We start from the raw sequence: 18,098 nt of genomic DNA, 5'->3' as shown, positions 1-18,098 counted from the left end.
AATCAGGCCTTGGTGAATAGCATGAATCGTTGGTAGCTTTTGGGCATTCCGATTAAGTCAGGGGATTTTGTGTCTCGATATGGAATATCGAGCCTTAGGGGACTGGATTGTCACTGCTGAGGCAACCCATTTGCGTGGTCGGGAGAGATTTTGATGTTATGAGATGTATCTGTGTGGCTACGGTCGTTATCGGGAGTGTCTTACACTATATGGCTTCGCTCCTGCCCACCTGGGTTGTTGACGGACCTGACAGGGATCATTTCCTAGCGGCGGATGCAGCCGAACCATGTCCACAATATGAACACAGTACTTTCCGGTGGTTGTTGCACAAAGCGCGTCGCGTCGCTGTTCATCACGCCAAAGACATCATCGGAGCAGAAGCTGTCATGTTTCACGTCGTCTGCATGGACTGTGTTGTCAGAGCATCGCCACCCTTTGGACGCGTCTAGGTCGACGCCACGAGATGCACGAAAAGAAGTGGCTGGCTGAGCGTAAATGGCTGCTTCCATGCTTTGGACTGACGTCTACTTCACTCTCCCCACCGACGAACCAAGCTGTTCACCAATATTACAGTACAAAATGCAGTTACTATCTCTCACCGTCGCCGCGCTGGCTTTTCTCCCCACACCAGCAACCGCCTGGCACCTCCAAGTCCACAACCAGATCGCCTTCGTGGCCGAAAAGCTCCTCCAGCCCAGGACCCTCAATATCACAGGCGCCCTCCTCGATCCTAAATGGAATCACTCCATTGGCCGTGCGGCCGGATGGGCTGACACAGTTCGTAAAGACTACGCACCCTACAGCTACAACTGGCACTTCGTCGGCATGAACGAAACACTTCCCAACCTCTGCCCTTTGACCTGGGATGGCATCTGCGCCGGCGGCGACTGTGTTGTCGCTCAGATCACGAATCAGACGAGAATCCTGCGCGGCTGTATTCAGAAGGTCAAGGACCACGAATACGACTTTTCTCATCCGGATTTGAACTGCCAGCAGGCGTTGATGTGGGTCGTTCACTTGATTGGTGACGTGGCACAGCCGTTGCATACGTCTAGTACGAAGACTGGTGGGAATGGGGAGAAAGTGTTGTTCAACAATACCGCTAGTAACCTTCACGACGTCTGGGATAGGTGGATCCTCTACGCTGGAACCTCGAAGTGGGAGGGTTTCGATGACCAGCAGCTCGATCCGTACTTTGGTGGTCTCTTAGATCGCATCGGGAAGGACATGTTCAAAGTACCGAGGAAGGACTGGTCGGCGTGTGGCTTTGATGTCGATCAAGGTGCGCAATGTCCGAAAGCGTGGGCGGAAGACTCGCATTGGCTTGTCTGCAAGGCTGTCTACACGAGCACATTCACCAATGCGACCGATCTGTTCAAGACTGGGTATGCTGAGAAGATGTTCCCCATCGTCGAGCTGCAGCTGGCGAAGGCCTCTTGGAGATTAGCCGGGTGGCTCAATGCTCTGGTCGAGAGCGTGTACAGCGGACAGGAGTCTGAATATGTCACTCAGTACAAGCAAGCACTTTGAGTGAGACTGCTACGTTGACCACAGTGCAGGACCTTTCGATAGCTACCTCCGAGTCGCAAGCAATATTATCGCTGGCCAGACACCTTTCACAGTGCCTCTGCTCTTCACAAGCTCGACCATTTCCAGCCACAACTTCGAGACCTGCTCATCGTTCGGGAACCTCATTGAATGCTTGTGCATCCTAAGCTGTGTTTCTTCCCATTCGAACCTCCAACCCGAGTCACTCTCAAATGACATTTGATCATCCGGTCCGACCTGGCTCCACTCAGGCAGTAGATCCGCATCTTCGGGTGGAGTGTGCAATTCCCTCCACGTGAATCCAGGCGTCATGTTGAAGTTGAGCTTGATCCTCAACGCACCCGGCTCAAAAAGCTCGACCGGCAAAGGCACAGCATCGTACGAGCTCGCCCCAATCTTCCAAGGGTCCAGCAGCAGATTGCCACCTGGCCGCGATGCAACATGCACATGACCAGATTGCTGATATAGCTTCAACCAAATCCTCTGCACTTCCGGATCGTCGAAGATGGCGGGCCCGAATGCTGATACTGCGATCGTGCCACCAGATTTCAGCTGTCGCGCGGCTTCCTCGATAGCTTTGCCCACCTCATCACCACAGAAATGGATCGCCGTACTGACAAAGAAGAGATCAACACTCCCAGCCGCGATGTCTTCGGCCGTATCCTGAAGTCGTCCGACGCGGTACGTGAAGTGATCAGTGTCTCCCCAGCGAGTCTTCGCCACATAGATGTTGGAGGCCGAGATGTCCGAGACAATCACTTTGGCGAACTCATCGGCAAACGCATAGGAATGTACTGCAGCCCCTGCACCGGCATCGTGCGCGAGGGCAAAACAGTTGCTATGCTGCGAGTGGTAGGCGAGAATGCGCTCGAAGAAACTGTCCGGGACCTGAGGGCGGCCTTCGATGTAGTTGTCCCAGAAGTCGTAGTCTTTGTCGTAGAGGTCGACGACGGACTTAGACTTGTCGCTGTTGTCGGGTGAACTCATTTCGATGGTCACGGTGGGCAAAGACCTCGACCGATGGTGCAGTCACAAGGGTTGATCGGCCAGGATCCCTCGACATCTGTTGGCCGATCTGCGCCCGGCCACTTTGACGATGGAGTTCAACGTCCTGAGTTGGCCGCGGGAAGTGTAGCTGAGTTCAAGGGCAGCTCTATCAGCTGGGAAGGCACAGCTGTACCGGCTTGCATGGAAGGCAAAGAGCTATGCTTAGCTAGGCAGGTGGGATATGCAAGTTGCCGGACCCACACGTTGAACAACTTCGTTCTTTACGCCCTGTCATCGCCATCATGGCAGACAAGAACACCACTGATCTTTTTTGTGTTACTCGGCGGTACTACACAGATCGACGATGCCCGAAATCGATGTCGCCAAGATTCGCAGCCACTTTCCGGCTCTGAACCAAAAGCAAGTCTTCTTCGACAACTCAGGTGGCAGCCAAGTATTGAAAGAGGTCATCGATTCGTGAGTGCAGGTGATCGTTCCGTTCAGATACATACTGACGTTTTATTCCAGCATCGTTGCATACTTGAACTCCAACAACGTCCAGCTGGGAGCTAGTTATCCCGTCTCTGCACAGTCAACAGACCTCTTCGAGAAAGGATGTGCTGCAGTAGCAAAATACATCAACACCACTCCGGATTGTGTCGTCCTTGGCCCAAGCACAACGCAACTCTTCCGGAACCTTTCTCTCAGTCTCTTCGACTACATTACTCCAGGCTCAGAGATCATCGTGGACTCTTCCAACCACGAGGCCAACATTGCATCATGGGTCCAACTCGCCAAAGATCGGGGCTGTACTCTCAAATGGTGGAACGCCGAGGACAAGAAGAATCCTCAGCTCGATTGCAACGTTCTTCGTGGTCTGATGAGCGAGAAGACCAAGCTGGTAGCCTGTACACACACCTCTAACATTCTCGGAACCATCAATGATGTCAAGGCCATTGCGAAGACGGTCCATGAAATTCCCGGGGCTCTCCTCTGCGTCGATGCCGTCGCATATGCGCCTCACCGCGCCATTGATGTGACCGACTTCGAGGTCGATTTCTACTCCTTCAGCTGGTACAAACTCTACGGCCCTCATATTGCCTCAATGTACGCCTCCAAAGCCGCGCAAAAGCATCTTAGAACTTTGGGCCACTTCTTCAAGCCAACTACTACGCTTGAGAATCTTTTGGGCTTGGCAGCGGCGAATTACGAGTTGACTGCCAGTATTCCGGAAGTGTGTAAATACCTGGAGGACGTTCCATGGGATCAAACGAGTGTGTATGAAGAGAAGTTGCAACATGTCTTGATTGAGTACCTTCTTTCGAAGCCGGAGACGTACCAAATCTATGGTGAACCGACAGCGGATCGGAGGAAGCGGGTGCCAGTGATCAGTTTCACGGTCAAGGGAAGGAGCAGTAAGGATGTAGTGGATGCGATAGAGGCTAGGAGTGATTTTGGATGTCGCTGGGGTGCGTTCTATAGCAACAGGCTGGCTGAAGTGCTGGGGCTGGACCCTGTCGACGGTGTGGTGAGAGTCAGTTTGCTGCATTACAATACCGGTGAGTCCAAATGTGAGGTCCAAGTTAAGGAGAAGTGATGCTGATCGTGATGCAGAGGATGAAATAAGGAGATATGTGAAGGTGTTAGATGATGTTGTCTTTGGGTCTTGATTGGGTATGTGTTGCCTGTACGCTGCCTGTGCAGCATATGTGAAGCTAGTGTTCTATGCGCAAATGCCAAATAATCCTGCCTTCTGGACGCCAGAGGACACTCGCGGCACGAGGTTTCGTTAGGGACGGCGGCACTACTTGCCGCCAGCGAGCCGCTTGTGCTTTAGGTATTCATCCCGTTCTTGCTTCGTAGGCCTTGCTTCAGGACCCTCGCCAGCACGGATAGGTGCCTGTCCAGGTCGCCTGACCAGGGTGAAGCGATGTCGGTGGAGTCTGTGATCCAGTATCTCGTAGCTCTTCACATCATATAGTCCATCGTACCTGAAGCCTAAATGGGGCGCATACTGAGACGGTTCCTTGGACTTGTTTTTGGCCTTGCTGGAGCGGATGAAACGGACTGGTATAGCATTTCGCATGCTTTCGAGCATCAGTTGTGTGCCAGAGCTGATTTCGCCGTTCGTAGAGTCCGTGCCGCAGTACTGAACGATTTCTCCCTCGTCAATGTCTGGGTATGAGTGTTCGCCGCCTCCGGAAATGAAGCAAGAGTAAGCTCCAGTGTCCTTCTCTCCCGCGATACCTGCCACAGTTGCACCGTGAGCGCCATCGCGGACAGCACACACCAGTGTAGGCCACCACTGCCCATTGACTAGGCCATTGTTGCCTGCTCTCTTTGCATCTCTTTTGGCTCCCGGCTTGATACTGTCGCCGCCTTGTTGACCAGCTATGGTAAAATTTATGCCTCGCATCATGTCGGTGTCGAAGTCGCGCCTTCTCCACTTCTGGTACAACTCTTCTGCGTCCGCCTTGATGTCTTCTGGCCATTTTACACCTCCGCCGAATCTTCTGTCGAAAATTTGGGGTAGACTGTCTTCGTTGTGCATCATTCGATTATTCCGCAACAGTTGTGCATTGACCTCCTTGAATGTGAGCTTATGGAGCACTTCACGTAGCTCATTGAAGTAGTGCTCTGGAGGCTTCGCGGAATTGTCGTCATGGTAGGACTCCTTGGCTTTCTTGATGTAGTCCCTCGCGTTCTTCAACATGCCGTCTGCATCGCCCTCGCCTTTGACCAGACCAGCTGGCTTGAGCTTCGTGTACCATTCTGGGGGTGATAGCCCTCCAGAGGCGTTGTTCTGGTTTGGCGAGTGTGGTGATGCTGACGTCGACATTGTCGTGCGTGGCTTCTTTGCTATTCGACCAAGGCTGGACAAGTCCGTTATGGGCAGTGATCTCTTAACACCAGCGGCGGAACTCGATGCAAATGGCGGCCCATTTGTCTGGGATGGCTTTCTCGTGTTTGCTAGCGACGTTTTTGCTGACCGGGGTGAGACAGCGCTCGCTGATACGGGTGTCGCTGCGGTGATGCTGGACGGTGCTGGGCCTTTGGCATGAGCGGCGGACGCAACATTTTGCAACACCCTCGGATTGGCGTCTACAGTAAGCAGCGGTTTAATTGATCTCGTGGATGTTTGCCGTGATGAGTCTTCATTAGTAGAGACAAACATATCGTCGTCACCCACCCGTCGAGATTCCCCCGTTGGTCTCTCAAGCGGAGAATCGACTTGTCTGTGCTCCTTCCTCACACCCCATTGCGAGAGGTAATCATCGCCGCTGGACGAGTCGGGACTATCAACTTGATCCTGTCGCCTCGCTGTTGGTTGCTGGCGGACGTCCAACGGTGGACGTGTTGGCAGCTCGGCTTTGCGGAACTTGTCTCTGAGTTGTGCTTGCTGCGACGCTTTGGTTTGAGCCGCTTTAGACTGAGCGACGCTCTCCTGAGCTGATGCCAACCGGTTCTCGAGAGCCTCTTTCTCAGAAGCCGTACGTGCAGCTGCCGCCTCTGTTCTTGCTTGTTGTCTCTTTTGGTCCTCCGCTGCGTTGTGTTCAGCAGTCTCTCGGTCTGCCTTTGCTTTGGCAGCAGCTTGCTCAGAAGCTGCCTTTTCACTAGCTTTCTTCACTTGAGCATCGACAGCTGCCTTTTGTGCGGCCAAGTTCTGGTCCTTCTGCTGCTGCGTGACTTGGACGTCTTGCTCGCGCTGCCATCGTTCTCTCTTAGCAGCATTGGCGGCATCAACCGGTCTGCACTTCTCACCGAAGTCGTCGTAGCCTTTTTGCCGCCAGTACGCACGTTCCTCCTCTGTTAATCGCATGGAAGACTGTTCGTTGCCCATGTTTGCGAGTAGTATGTGGTGAGCAGTCAGCGGTGTGTGTGCAGTCATGAAGTGAGATTTCACTTCTAAGTAGCTGCTGCCTTTTGGTGACACAGGGTTCCTGCTAGCGTGGCGATGGGAAGTTGCAGCTGGCTTGCCCAGTCGGGAAGGGGCAGGATGGTGCTGTGAATGTAACCTCCACAGAGATGTCAGTGACCCAGCACTGTCGAGTGTCGCACCCTGCTTGTTCGTTAGTGATGTTCGGAGGATGTTGAGCAGTGCTGGATCTTCTCCAGTGAGCATAGATAGCGGGTAGCTAAATATTTGTCTAAAGGGTGATTGACGCCTAGGGTGTGCATGTATGCCCAACGTACGTGTTGTAAGACTTACCTTACTTTTAGTATCGAGTGTCCCGGATCAATTTCTGGGAATTGATTGTGCCTCTAGCAGCGCCAAAAGAATCGAATGTGTTGTCGAATGGATCAATTCGTGTTTCTGAAGTTCGTAGCCTGAATGGGAGTCTACTTGGCCTTCTGGTGGATGTCGTTGTAGTCCTCGTGATGGTGAATAATGTGTGAAGCCTTCCAGATACCACATCGATTTCGACCAGTCTTTGTCGGTTATACTGGACAGCCGCGACAGCTATGTCGCCTAGATGTATACTCTTACTGTAGTAGGCAGTGATAGCCACCTAGAAGTATTTCTATGTTTACTCTATGCTAGAGTATTGTTTGTCAACGCGTGTCAACGCGCACGCGTATATCTCGCGTGGAGGACTGCTAACCAATATTTACTGGAGTATCCGTGATTACTAGTCTAATTAGAACACAAGGGCTTTGTATAGAGAAGGAACGCAAGTTTCCATGGGTGCGATAACTGTATATACACCATGTTTTAACGCTAGATAGCTAGCGTTGAAGGATTGCTGCCTGATGGCCCCTCTTGAGAGCCCGATCTGGAAGGCCGATACAGGAGAAGTGCCGCTGGCCGCCTGGACATTATGAACGATGAGCTTCATCACTAACTTCGATCACGAACTTCGCAACAGCCTCCTGCCCCTCCCTTCTGGTCGTGGCTTCAGTATGAAGAGCGCCCATGATGTTGTTGCGTTGTGTATCGAGCCCGTTCTCAATGCATATCCGCTGCAGCTTGTCGACCTCGCTGGGAGGCACAACTTCATCCCTGGTAGCAGGCAAGAGCAGCACCTTTGGCAGCCTCGCACTCTCTCCAATGCGCCTCAATGCCGCTTCACTATCCCAGAAGTTCCATAGGAACGGCCAAAGATATCGATAAGGCAGCCATGTCTGCGGGTACAGCGCAAGTAACATGCTCTTGATGCCCGTGAACGGCGTCTCAAGCACGAGGCCGGTAATGGGAGGTTTGGCCACAACATTGCTGTTGCAAACATATGTCGCCGTGGCTGTCGATGCTATACCTGCGCCAATGCTTTGACCCCAGAGGACGATCTGCAAGTCACTATCATCACCGCCGTACTCTGTTGTTACCCATTGCAGCAGAGCTTGAGCGTCCAATTCAATGCCAGCCTGTGAGGCACGCCCCGCAGAGGTCCAGTAGCCACGGTAGGCCAAGACCACTATGGTGTACTGTGTGTCAGTCGCTGATCTAACGCGATGCGCTTGCACAGACTTCAGCACATTTGACAGCAGCGGCAGCCGCGGAGGCGGTGAGCTACCATTTCCCTGGAAGTAGCATATCACAACGTGCTTCCTTGTGCCAACATTGACCATCTCCGTCCTTGATTGCGGTATCGACCCGATGCAGATCGCTATCTTCGTGCCATCCATGGACTTGATGTGCCGATGCTCCCATTGCACTGGCTTACAGCTTGCAGTATAGTCCTCCATCTTCTCAGACCTCGCGAAAGGTGGCATGTATGGCATATAGATGATCTTGTCCTGGAATATGATAGTCATGATGCATTTGTAGGTCCACAGTCCGACCAGCAGTCCTGTGAAGACCACGGGTGGGACCAAGATTGAAGGCAGGCTGTCTGTGATGAATGTCCGTCGAGCAGGTGTGATGCAGCGTTGACACTGCCTAATCCATGGTCTGTTGAATTGTGTCCCATGGCTGTACACTCGATTCCTTGAGACTCGAAGCCATCGAGGCGGACATATAGCAGGCTTCATTGAGGCATTGATGGTCGCATTGTACCCGCTAAGGCCAGTCCGACGACACCATGCCTGCATCGTGTGTGGGAAGGATCCATCGTCACTTTATCAACCACTGCGCTCGTGATGGCTAAGCATTGTTGTGAGTGAAGCACCTGAGGTGGCCGCATCCGCGCATGTGAAGCTACATTCATGGGAGCCGTCAATATGCGTCGATATCTACACGCCTCGTCCGTGCTTTGAAAGTGTCTCCACCAAGCTTCAGGTTTGGCAGCGTGATGCTCTTCGATCGTCATGGGCCTCAGCAAATTCACATTAACGTCTTCCTGACGGCTCACGATCGTGATGAGAATCGAGTAGTAGAACAAAGAGAGAGCGTAAGTCCCATCTCAATATCTCCTTCTCTGCAGAAAGACACAACTCTACAAAGCTCACCAAAGACACTCCCACCGCGAGACATCGACTCCAAGCAACCCTCACGAACCCCAGCACCGCAAAAAGAGCACCGGCCAACATGTCCTCACCACAACAAACCCTCCTCCGCTTTTCCCGCTTCACAACGTCCCTCTCCGAAGTCCCACTCCTCTCCCGCCGCGCCCAACTCCGCGGCTTCAGCGCAACACCCCAGGTCGCATCACAGACCCGATTCTCCACAGACAACCCAACCACGGGCTCCACCGCCGAGCACGACTCCGTCCCCTCCCAATCCGACAGCGGTTCCGGCCAGCGCGATGCTGGCGAAATCGGCTTAGGCTCCCACACTGGGATGTCCGGCAGCGTCGGTGACTCTGCATCAGGAGCGCGAGAATCAGATGTGAACAGCAACGCATCGAACACGCAGAACCATCCCGGCGGTTTGAGGAGCTCGCCGAACGACAATGTCAATGAGGCGCACTCGCAACCATCAGAACAGGCAAAGGATACGACTCAGACTACGAAGCAGGGACATCAGGATGCGGATCCGCTCTTGAAGGGGCAGGACGAGGGGCCACAGTCGATTAATGCGGAGAAGGCGGCTGCGAAGAAGTGAAAGTTGCCTCAAGGTTGATGGGCCTGTGAAAAGAACATAAAGCATGATACGGTGGATTGATGCGAAGTTCCTTGGACGGGGACAACTACTGTGCTCAGGCTTGAGCCGTCGCCCGGGAAAGCATGGTCGCAATCATGAAGAGTGGAGGCCTGGCGTCCCATGGAATCCGTGGCGATGACCAGGGAGTCAAAGTCGACAGCATGACAATATGGAACAGGAGCATTGTTTGCATCTGATGGGCCACAGCACCATCCTACTACTTGTAGCAGGTTTATCCATTGTGACAGCAGAGCATACCTCCCAGGATTATCTAGTGGCAGCTCATGGATAGTTCATGAGGAGTTTAATGTATCATAACAGAACCAAGCAGCCTCGAGGGCCAGTGTGAACCATGGTCATCCGCCCATTACTCCATTTCGCCGAGAGGTCCAAGCACATCGTCACTCTAACACGTTTGCAGATCCCCACAACCCATGTTAAGGGCCTGACCAGAACAGAGCCTCGGCACCCTTTGTCCAGACGGCACCTAGTCGTACTGGAATAGAACGCTGATGCTCTCTCCGTGGTGCACACGGCGGATGGCTTCGGCGAAGACACCGCCGACTTCGAGCACTTCGAGTTTGCCAGGGGGCTTGCTATGCTTGGCTGCGAGTTGGTCCATCTTCTCGAGGTGGTGCTGTTGGGGTACGCTGTTCGTTACGACGACCTGGTGACATGTTAGCTGGACTGACCTGTGCCACACGGCTATAGCATAGCATACTTTGTCCAAGCCAGACCAGAATATCCGGTCAACAGCATCGCCACTGAGCACACCATGTGTGACCAGGGCATAAACCCTCTTCGCACCTTCTCTCTTGAGTAATTTCGCCGCTCTGGTGATCGTGTTCGAGGTGTCAGCCAAATCATCGACAAGGATGCAAGTCCTGCCCTTGACATCGCCCACGAGCAGTAAGGCATTGGCTGGAGTATGGCCACTGCTGTTGGGGTTCCGACGCTCCTGCAAGCTTGTCAGAACGAGTCACAACCAGACACAGTGTTCCTCCTTACCTTGTGGATCAACGCGAATTCCATACCCAGCGCGTCCGCAATGCTCGTGGCTCGCTTCGCACCTCCCGCATCAGGACTCACAATGACACACTCGTCGGCACCACCCTCGTGGGGAAGGATATCATGGGTGATGTACCGCTTCAACAAATTACGACCGTAGAGGTTGTCCACCGGAATGTCGAAGAAGCCCTGGTATTGAGGGTCATGGAGGTCCATGGTAATGACATGATCAGCGCCTGCGCTGGTCAGGAGATCCGCTACCAAAGTGCCTGCCTGTGCTACCCATTGCTTGTATCCACGCTGGGGCTTGAAATCGGGCGGCGCGCTGCCTGTCGAGAAAGTTGTGCTTGTACCGTTGGCAGCAGAATTTGGAGCCGAGGTTGGCGAAGCGTGCTTGTAGCCGTTCACTGAGCCTGAGCTCGAATCTTCTGATCGGACACTCTCAATAGTATCCTTTCGCCTTGGTGGAATGTGCAGCTCTCCCACGCCGTTGGTCATGTGCTTAAGGCTCTTCTCCAAATGCTCGTCTTTCCTCTGATTTCCTGGGCCAGGCGTGCCGGGCCTCGAGTCGAACGTGTACTTGTCGTCATCCCCGGTCTTGGTGGGCATGCGCGCGAGAGGTGCGCCGACCTTGTTGTATGGAAGATCACTTTGTCGCGAGTATGGGAAGAGAGGAAGCACTGCGATGACTCTCCTGGCACTCGCCGTCTTGCACGCGCTTATCGTGATGAGAAGCTCCATCAGTCCGTCGTTGAGTGACATGCCACCACTGCCACCATTCTTGGTGGAGCAGGCAGTCTGTACAATGAAAACATCCTTGCCTCTGACGCTCTCGCCGACCTCGACTCGGGTCTCGCCAACCATAAACTTGCCCAATGTGATCTTTGCTGGAGGAATGGCGAGGTGGGCGCAGATGGACTCGACGAGTTGTGGGTGGGACGAACCGGCGAAGAGGAGGATGTTGCGCACCATGGTGGGGGTGGTCGCGTGAGGTCGCGGTCGCTCAGTCGCTTGGCTGTAGGGATATGAGATATGACAGGCAAGGAGAGTTGCTGCGCGGTGAGCGCACTCACTGGGAGAAGATGCTGTCGGTAGAGCGTGTCTATTATGATGTCGTGTGCTCAAACACGCGGTCCCGCGGTGCTCGAGGTGAGGCTCCACTAGTGAGAATGGTAGTCTCAGGTCGTTGGTAGGGTAGGAGGTAAGATCGTCCGGTCGTGACTCCCCCCTCGCCTTGTTCGAGCGCGCGTGCTTGCTGCTTTGTGCTGGTCTCGTCTTCACTTGTGCATGGTGTGCGGCGGGTGAATGTCGAGCTGTGCTATCGCACCGCACGCGACGTCAGTCGAGGTATGGGCGTCTTCTGCGATGAGACAGAGCGTGGTCATGGTGGGTGCAGTCATCGTCAATTCGGCTCGGTCCATTGGAGTATGACTTTTTCTGCCGGACACGTCCCGCCGAACATCGGCACTGCGGCAGTGAGAGGGCACGGACTCCATCACTTCCACCTGCTGAGTACATGTACCTCAGTCCAGGACGAACTGCATCATCCACGTGGGAGCCCTCGGGTCAACGACTGCACGGGTTCCTGCAGTGGCCTCTTGTCAAGCCGTGGACGCTGTCACGAGACGATGTGAGACTGGTGGCGCAGGAGCTCATCGCTGGCATACACGACACACATACGTTGAGCCATTGCCAAACACCATCCACCATGCTCCCCACCACAAAACTGGCCGACGCGCCTGTAGTGCCCATACTGTTTCTGGGTGATTCGGGCGTGGGCAAGTCGACGCTACTTTCGTAGGTAGCGTAGGTAGCATAGAAATACGAAGACTGACCATTGAAGCCGCCTCTCTGTTGGTTCCGACTCCAAGAAACCACTCCCTCAACTTCGAGACCTCGACCAGCCGTACGTCTTCAACATCAAGCTTTACAACAGGTCGTACCGATTCGAGCTGTACGATACTGCTTCGCCAACAAGCTACACCCTGCTTCGCCCCGCCGTCCTCGTTCTGTGCTTCAACATTGGCGATCCAGCCTCTCTTGATAGCTTACACACTACCTGGAAACGCATTGTGGAGGAGCACTTCAATTACGACGAGTCGCTGCCGGTGATAGTCTTGGGTCTGCAACGGGACATACGGACCAAAGAAGACTATGGTGGCCAAGTTCGGACGATGGCTGCGGACGCTGAGAGCGGGGCAGACACAGCTGCGCTCAATGGCAGAACGTTCGTATATCCACAAGAAGGGCTAAGAGTCGCCCAGGAGATGAGGACGGATCGATACTGCGAGTGCTCAGCCTTGACTGGCGAGCTCTGCAGGGAAGTGATTGAAGACATCAGCAAGACGGCAGCATTGACAACGACAGACAAGGGTGGGAGAACGGAATACCAATGCGCTGTGATGTGAGAATCGCTTATGAGATGTCACGAATGACTACTGGCTACGGTTGCCATCCAGTCATTACTACACCGACGACCAGCGAGTACAGCGTAACCCCAAGCCCCAGCGCAACGTGGACAGGAAAACACATAGTAACGACCACCGCGGTGACCATCACGACATGCGGCACCAATAGATCCAGCCACGCGACGAGTCGCGCCGCCAAAGCTGCGTTGCCCTCCGTAGCAAAATCCTGTCCGTTCCTCAGCCAGTGCCATCCGAAGCAACTTCTTACAAAGCTCTTCAACTCCACCTCGCGACTGAGCGCCTCCAAATGTCTGATAAAGTCCCTCTTCTCAGCCCGCACCTCTTTAAGCCGCCTCACACCACCGTTGCAGCTACTTTCCGGTTCTTCCAGAAACTGGATCAAGACGCGACCCTCCTGTTGTGAACGCGTTCTCAGGGACACCGTCTCGATCCGTGCTCGACGAGCGTCGAACGGCCACACTACCTTATCGTAAGTGACATACTCGGTCTGGAAGTGCTCCCCGGGGTCCGTCGGAGAGGAACATATATTCCACGCCATTGTCGACCGTGCCTCGGACCCAACGGCAAATGCCCAGTCAAGCAGACCGTCCGTGCAGAATCGCCCGGGCCTCGCACAGGTGCTTTTGGGGAAAGAGGCGCGCCAGTCTTGTAAGAGTATACTCTGATCCGAGAGCACGCGGTCTGCTTCTCCGACTTGCGAGTGTCTGACGTGGAAAGTGTTCAGACCAAAGAACATTGGTCGACATTCGCTTCGAATTTGCCGGATCACTTGTGTGAGAGCTGGAAGGGCGCATGGCACTGAGACTGGCTCTGGTGTGACGACTGTGAAGGACCAGATGATATTGCGTAGCTCCGGTGGTAGAGCAAGCAGTTTGGATCCGCAAGGCTGTATCTTGCGCGGCACGTCGAGGGATTTGCCTACACGGCTTTTTCTGCTGGCACGGCTTCTCCTGCTGGCCCGGTTGCCTCGAATTCGGTGTCGACGGTCGCGCACGCGCATTCTGTCGGACTCGCAGAACTTACACTGTACTGTGCCGAGAGCAGCCACATATTGCGAAGTGCAAGGATTTTGACTGTACCGACTGGGTCGTCCTCAAAGCTTACCACTGCTTATCACAGTACTCAAGTTTTGACGAGGCCAAGCCTAAGCCTGTTTCAGGAGTCTTTCATCTGTTTGCGAAAGAATCTATCTCAAGAATCATTAAAGTCGTTATTTATGAGCAGTTATGAACATCATGTACAAGCGGAGGCTGTCACCTCCTGTTATGGAAGGTCACGTTCCCATATCGATCCATGACTGGTCGAGCATTTGTTGGAAACCAAACCCTGACGCTGTTAGCTAGGCCCCCAAGAGGATCTCCGCGAGTCTCAACAAGTATTCCAACAAACTTACCTGTTCCGCAAACGATCCGTCTCAGCCCCAGTCGGCCACTGCGCCTCCATCTGTACACGATGCTTGCTCTTCGGCCTCCCTTCCGCAAGCCTTAGCTTCTCAAAATACACATACGCAGTATAGTACACCACCGAAGTGTTGCCTGCAGTAGGTCCCTTCTTATTCCTGAAATCGGTCAACTGCTTGGACTGCACTTTCTGCACACGCGTGTGCAGTTGAGCCTCTAGATCGCGGCAGAACTGAGCCTGCGTGATGCCAGGCTTGGTCAAATGTGCGTTGATCTTTCTTCTGACTTCGTCGCAGGAGTCATAAATGGCGACCGCGTCCATGGCTTCGCCACTCACACGGATGCCTGTTATGTCGATGAAGCTGCCACTGCTGGGCGCGGTGGAGGGAGATGAGGCGGAGAGCCTCACCGCCTTTTTGACGGGCATCTTGATACCGGCCAGTTCGCGCTTCTTGAAATACTCCCACGCGGCATCGTAGGAGGCACTACCAGCGCCATTCTCGCCACTCTTGCCCAGAAAGTCATTGAGGCTTTTGGAGCTGACGCCGATGGACTTTGCAAACTCGCCCTTCTTCACCTCACCGGAATCGAGCAGTCGCCGGATCTTGCATCGGATCTGGTTGCAGGAGGCATCAATTGGCATGTGTTCCACATTGAAATGCTCAAGCTCCAGATCGGTAGGTTGCGTTGTTGCCTTGCGCTTCAAACTCGACTGTGAGAAGGCGATTAGCTGTATTCGAATGTCAAGGGCGACTTATACCCACAGTCTGATTCGCTCTGTCTGACGCGTCTCCAAGCACGAGACGGCCATCGCTGTTGACTACCAGCGAGCTTGACATAGTAATGAAGTGGTTCGTGGGATGAGAGATTCAGCTTGACGAATCACGACCACGTAGCTCCCCGTGTTCCGTCCTGCAGTCCTCTGTCAAATATACAGTATGACTGAAAAGTCCAATGTTGTCAGACGCGAAGTCAATAGTTCTAATGCTTGGACGCGTCGTTTGGTGGCGTGAGAAACGGCTGCACCGTGCGTCGGACGCGAAAAGGGAACGGAAGCACATGAACCTTTCATCATCGTCAACACTTCTCATCGCCATCATGTATCCATCATGTATGCCGTGTCAGCACACAGCTGTGATGACGAGCATGCTCGAGACAGACTGTTCCTGGGAGACTTCCACGCCCCGACAGTTGCTCCTTCCAGAACTTGACACGCTTGCCGTCCGCTTCTGAACTGCTCCCGTCGTTCAGCTGAAGGCACATCATACCGCACTCACGACAGACCACTAATGTTCTTCGGATCTTCGGAGACAGAAGACTTCCAAATCCCGTCAATGGAGGATGCGAAGACCGAAATGTGCCACGAAGCGAGTCTGCTGCCACTCCTGATCGCTCTGCGACTGCCCCGACCAGGCGATGGACTACTGTATCCAAATCACCTGTAGAAGAATCCATAAGCTCAAAGGCATGCAAATGGCGTTTGGGAGGCTACGGAAAGATCGCTCTCACGCTGGGGAGCGATAGGCATGCCACTTCCCCTCACGGACCAGTTCTTGTGCCGGTGGGCGTATCTTGCTGAGCCTATCTCGAGCATCAGCAGACCTCGTCCTTTTACAAGTCGGTAGCCGTGCGCTATACCGAATATTATACTCCCATACCCTTCGCTTCACGTACTCTATACTGATCACCTAGTTCATGCCCGAACGACGCATATCAACATGAAGGAGATCAGATACCATGCCAGTGAAGCTCTGGAGAACCGGAGAGCCGCAAACTATATACCGACATTCGTTTACGATGGACTGCCTGATCCGTCAGGGCGCCCCGATGTCGAGATTCGAAATGACTTCTTCGGCACTCGAAGAAAGCTGCGAATAGGTGTTCTTGGGGCCGGCATCATGGGCTTGCAGTTCCTACATTCTGCCGAGAAGCTGAAAGACGTCGAGATTGTGGTTTACGAGATGAACGAAGATGTCGGAGGCGTGGTACGGCGTTCCATCTGCTCTGCCTGGATAGCCTTCACTAACGTTGATGCAAGTGGTTAACGAGCAAGTATCCTGGCTGCCGATGCGATATCGCCTCGATGGTGTATCAGTTCTCCTGGCGAGCCAACATCTGGTCAGAGATGTATGCTCCGGCTGCCGAGAACCTTGCGTACATCAAGACTGTGGCCAAGGAAAACGACTTCTACCGCTTCATCAAGTTACGCCATAAGATCTTATCCGCGAAATGGACCGACGACGATTCACTGTGGACATTAAAGCTCAAAGACCTTGAGAGCAATACTGAATTCGACGATAAAGTCGACGTCTTCCTTGAATTCAATGGTCCGGTCAGCAATCCTAGACTAACTCCTTTGCCTGGCATAGAGCATTTCAAGGGTGAGGTGGTTCATCCAGCTCACTGGAAGGACGAGACCACTGTGAAGGACAAAAGGGTGGCTTTGATAGGATATGGATGTTCTGGCGTGCAAATTGGGCCGAACATTGTCAACAACGTGAGTAAGCTCTACAGTTGGTTCAGAAACAAGACATATGTGCTGCCACCTCCAAATCAAGCCTTCTCCGCAGAAGGTGGCAACAACTTCAAGTACAGTGAAGCACAGAAAGAGCTCCTCAAGGACCCAGACGTCTACCTCGCATATCGCAAAGCTATCGAGGACGGCTTCAATCGACGGTACTCCTATCTAATCAATGGCGGCAAGGTTGGGAACGAAGTGCAAGAAATGGTCGTGAAGTACATGAGAGAGAAGCTTAAGTCAAAGCCGGAGCTGTTCGAAGCCATCATACCTCACGATTTTGGCATCGGCTGTCGCCGACAGACCTTTGCATACGGCTACCTCGAAGCCCTGACACACCCGAAGACGACAGTCTTTCTTGCGCCGCCGCAGCGCTTCACGGATACTGGCTTAATGGATGCCGATGGCAAAGAGCATCCCGATCGACCTTGTGATCGCCGCGACAGGATACGACCAAAGCCACATGCCGCGCTTTCCCCGAGTAGTGAATGGAGAGATCGTCGCTGAGAAGTGGAAAGATCTTCTGTCGCCACCATGCTACATGGCATGCATGCCAAAGGGCATGCCTAACTACTTCAACCCAGCTTCCGCATTTGGTCCACTACCACAAGGCAACTTCTACCAATCCTCCGAAGCATATGCTGAGTACATCGTCAAAATGATCGACAAGGTACAGCTAGACCGCATCCTCAGCTTCCAGCCCAAGGACATCGCCGTGGATCACTTCGTTCGTCATGCAAATGCCTGGATGAAACGCACAGCCTTGACTGGACCTTGTGTCGCTTGGTATAAGGGGAACGATGGCACATCGAAGCCACCTTCCCTATGGCCTGGTGAGAGGAATCAGTTCATCAAGATTCTGCAGATGCCTCGCTTCGAAGACTTCGACTTGCGGTACGAAAATGCGGATGATATGTTTGGCTACTTTGGTAATGGTTGGTACCTTGAGACCCATGGGACTGAAGATGGAGACAAAAGCTGGTATATGGGCAAGCCGAAGAGGCATGTTGGGCAAGATATAATTGAGAAGCTGAGAGGGACAGATCCTAGTGTTGGCAGGGCGGGCGTGGAGATTCTTGTGAAGACTGGGGAAGATGGACAGCATTCATAGCATTGTCGACGGTAACATGGACCCTGCTGGCGCTTCGCCATCGTGTAATCAACTGCACAATGCGCGCTGGATTTAG

At 53.5% G+C, this 18,098-nt stretch overlaps 10 protein-coding genes across 10 annotated transcripts; 5 read left to right on the top strand and 5 right to left on the bottom strand.

Moving 5' to 3' along the window:
- Nucleotides 1-579: 579 nt before the first annotated feature.
- On the top strand, nt 580-1,530 carry CLAFUR5_04486 (Nuclease S1; the record flags this gene model as incomplete). The annotated part of the gene is made up of 1 exon (XM_047903634.1): nt 580-1,530. One exon carries the CDS (start codon nt 580-582, stop codon nt 1,528-1,530), a length of 951 nt encoding a protein of 316 aa, XP_047761082.1.
- Nucleotides 1,531-1,572: 42 nt separating this feature from the next.
- Nucleotides 1,573-2,535, bottom strand: CLAFUR5_04485 (Methyltransferase gedG; the record flags this gene model as incomplete). The annotated part of the gene is made up of 1 exon (XM_047903633.1): nt 1,573-2,535. One exon carries the CDS (start codon nt 2,533-2,535, stop codon nt 1,573-1,575), a length of 963 nt encoding a protein of 320 aa, XP_047761085.1.
- A 364-nt stretch (nt 2,536-2,899) lies between these two features.
- On the top strand, nt 2,900-4,205 carry CLAFUR5_04484 (Aminotransferase-like protein FGM3; the record flags this gene model as incomplete). The annotated part of the gene is made up of 3 exons (XM_047903632.1): nt 2,900-3,012; nt 3,064-4,094; nt 4,150-4,205. 3 exons carry the CDS (start codon nt 2,900-2,902, stop codon nt 4,203-4,205), a joined length of 1,200 nt encoding a protein of 399 aa, XP_047761084.1.
- A 134-nt stretch (nt 4,206-4,339) lies between these two features.
- CLAFUR5_04483 (uncharacterized protein) lies at nt 4,340-6,376 on the bottom strand (the record flags this gene model as incomplete). Its single annotated transcript, XM_047903631.1, has 1 exon — nt 4,340-6,376. The coding sequence occupies one exon, from the start codon at nt 6,374-6,376 to the stop codon at nt 4,340-4,342; it is 2,037 nt and encodes a 678-aa protein (XP_047760941.1).
- Nucleotides 6,377-7,353: 977 nt separating this feature from the next.
- On the bottom strand, nt 7,354-8,289 carry CLAFUR5_04482 (uncharacterized protein; the record flags this gene model as incomplete). The annotated part of the gene is made up of 1 exon (XM_047903630.1): nt 7,354-8,289. One exon carries the CDS (start codon nt 8,287-8,289, stop codon nt 7,354-7,356), a length of 936 nt encoding a protein of 311 aa, XP_047761080.1.
- Nucleotides 8,290-9,001: 712 nt separating this feature from the next.
- On the top strand, nt 9,002-9,517 carry CLAFUR5_04481 (uncharacterized protein; the record flags this gene model as incomplete). Its single annotated transcript, XM_047903629.1, has 1 exon — nt 9,002-9,517. The coding sequence occupies one exon, from the start codon at nt 9,002-9,004 to the stop codon at nt 9,515-9,517; it is 516 nt and encodes a 171-aa protein (XP_047760942.1).
- Nucleotides 9,518-10,043: 526 nt separating this feature from the next.
- On the bottom strand, nt 10,044-11,536 carry CLAFUR5_04480 (Ribose-phosphate pyrophosphokinase 5; the record flags this gene model as incomplete). Its single annotated transcript, XM_047903628.1, has 3 exons — nt 10,044-10,223; nt 10,278-10,514; nt 10,565-11,536. The coding sequence occupies 3 exons, from the start codon at nt 11,534-11,536 to the stop codon at nt 10,044-10,046; spliced, it is 1,389 nt and encodes a 462-aa protein (XP_047761081.1).
- A 544-nt stretch (nt 11,537-12,080) lies between these two features.
- CLAFUR5_04479 (GTP-binding protein rhoA) lies at nt 12,081-12,972 on the top strand (the record flags this gene model as incomplete). Its single annotated transcript, XM_047903627.1, has 2 exons — nt 12,081-12,361; nt 12,408-12,972. The coding sequence occupies 2 exons, from the start codon at nt 12,081-12,083 to the stop codon at nt 12,970-12,972; spliced, it is 846 nt and encodes a 281-aa protein (XP_047761389.1).
- A 1,274-nt stretch (nt 12,973-14,246) lies between these two features.
- On the bottom strand, nt 14,247-15,232 carry CLAFUR5_04478 (uncharacterized protein; the record flags this gene model as incomplete). Its single annotated transcript, XM_047903626.1, has 3 exons — nt 14,247-14,319; nt 14,387-15,105; nt 15,158-15,232. 3 exons carry the CDS (start codon nt 15,230-15,232, stop codon nt 14,247-14,249), a joined length of 867 nt encoding a protein of 288 aa, XP_047761390.1.
- An 879-nt stretch (nt 15,233-16,111) lies between these two features.
- Nucleotides 16,112-18,022, top strand: CLAFUR5_04477 (FAD-binding monooxygenase moxY; the record flags this gene model as incomplete). The annotated part of the gene is made up of 3 exons (XM_047903625.1): nt 16,112-16,378; nt 16,432-17,341; nt 17,397-18,022. The coding sequence occupies 3 exons, from the start codon at nt 16,112-16,114 to the stop codon at nt 18,020-18,022; spliced, it is 1,803 nt and encodes a 600-aa protein (XP_047761394.1).
- Between the last annotated feature and the right edge of the window lie 76 nt (nt 18,023-18,098).

The sequence above is a fragment of the Fulvia fulva genome, chromosome 4, assembly GCF_020509005.1.
Source record: "Fulvia fulva chromosome 4, complete sequence".
Classification (NCBI taxonomy): Eukaryota; Fungi; Ascomycota; class Dothideomycetes; order Mycosphaerellales; family Mycosphaerellaceae; genus Fulvia; species Fulvia fulva.
This window is presented reverse-complemented; position numbering and strand designations above follow the sequence as displayed.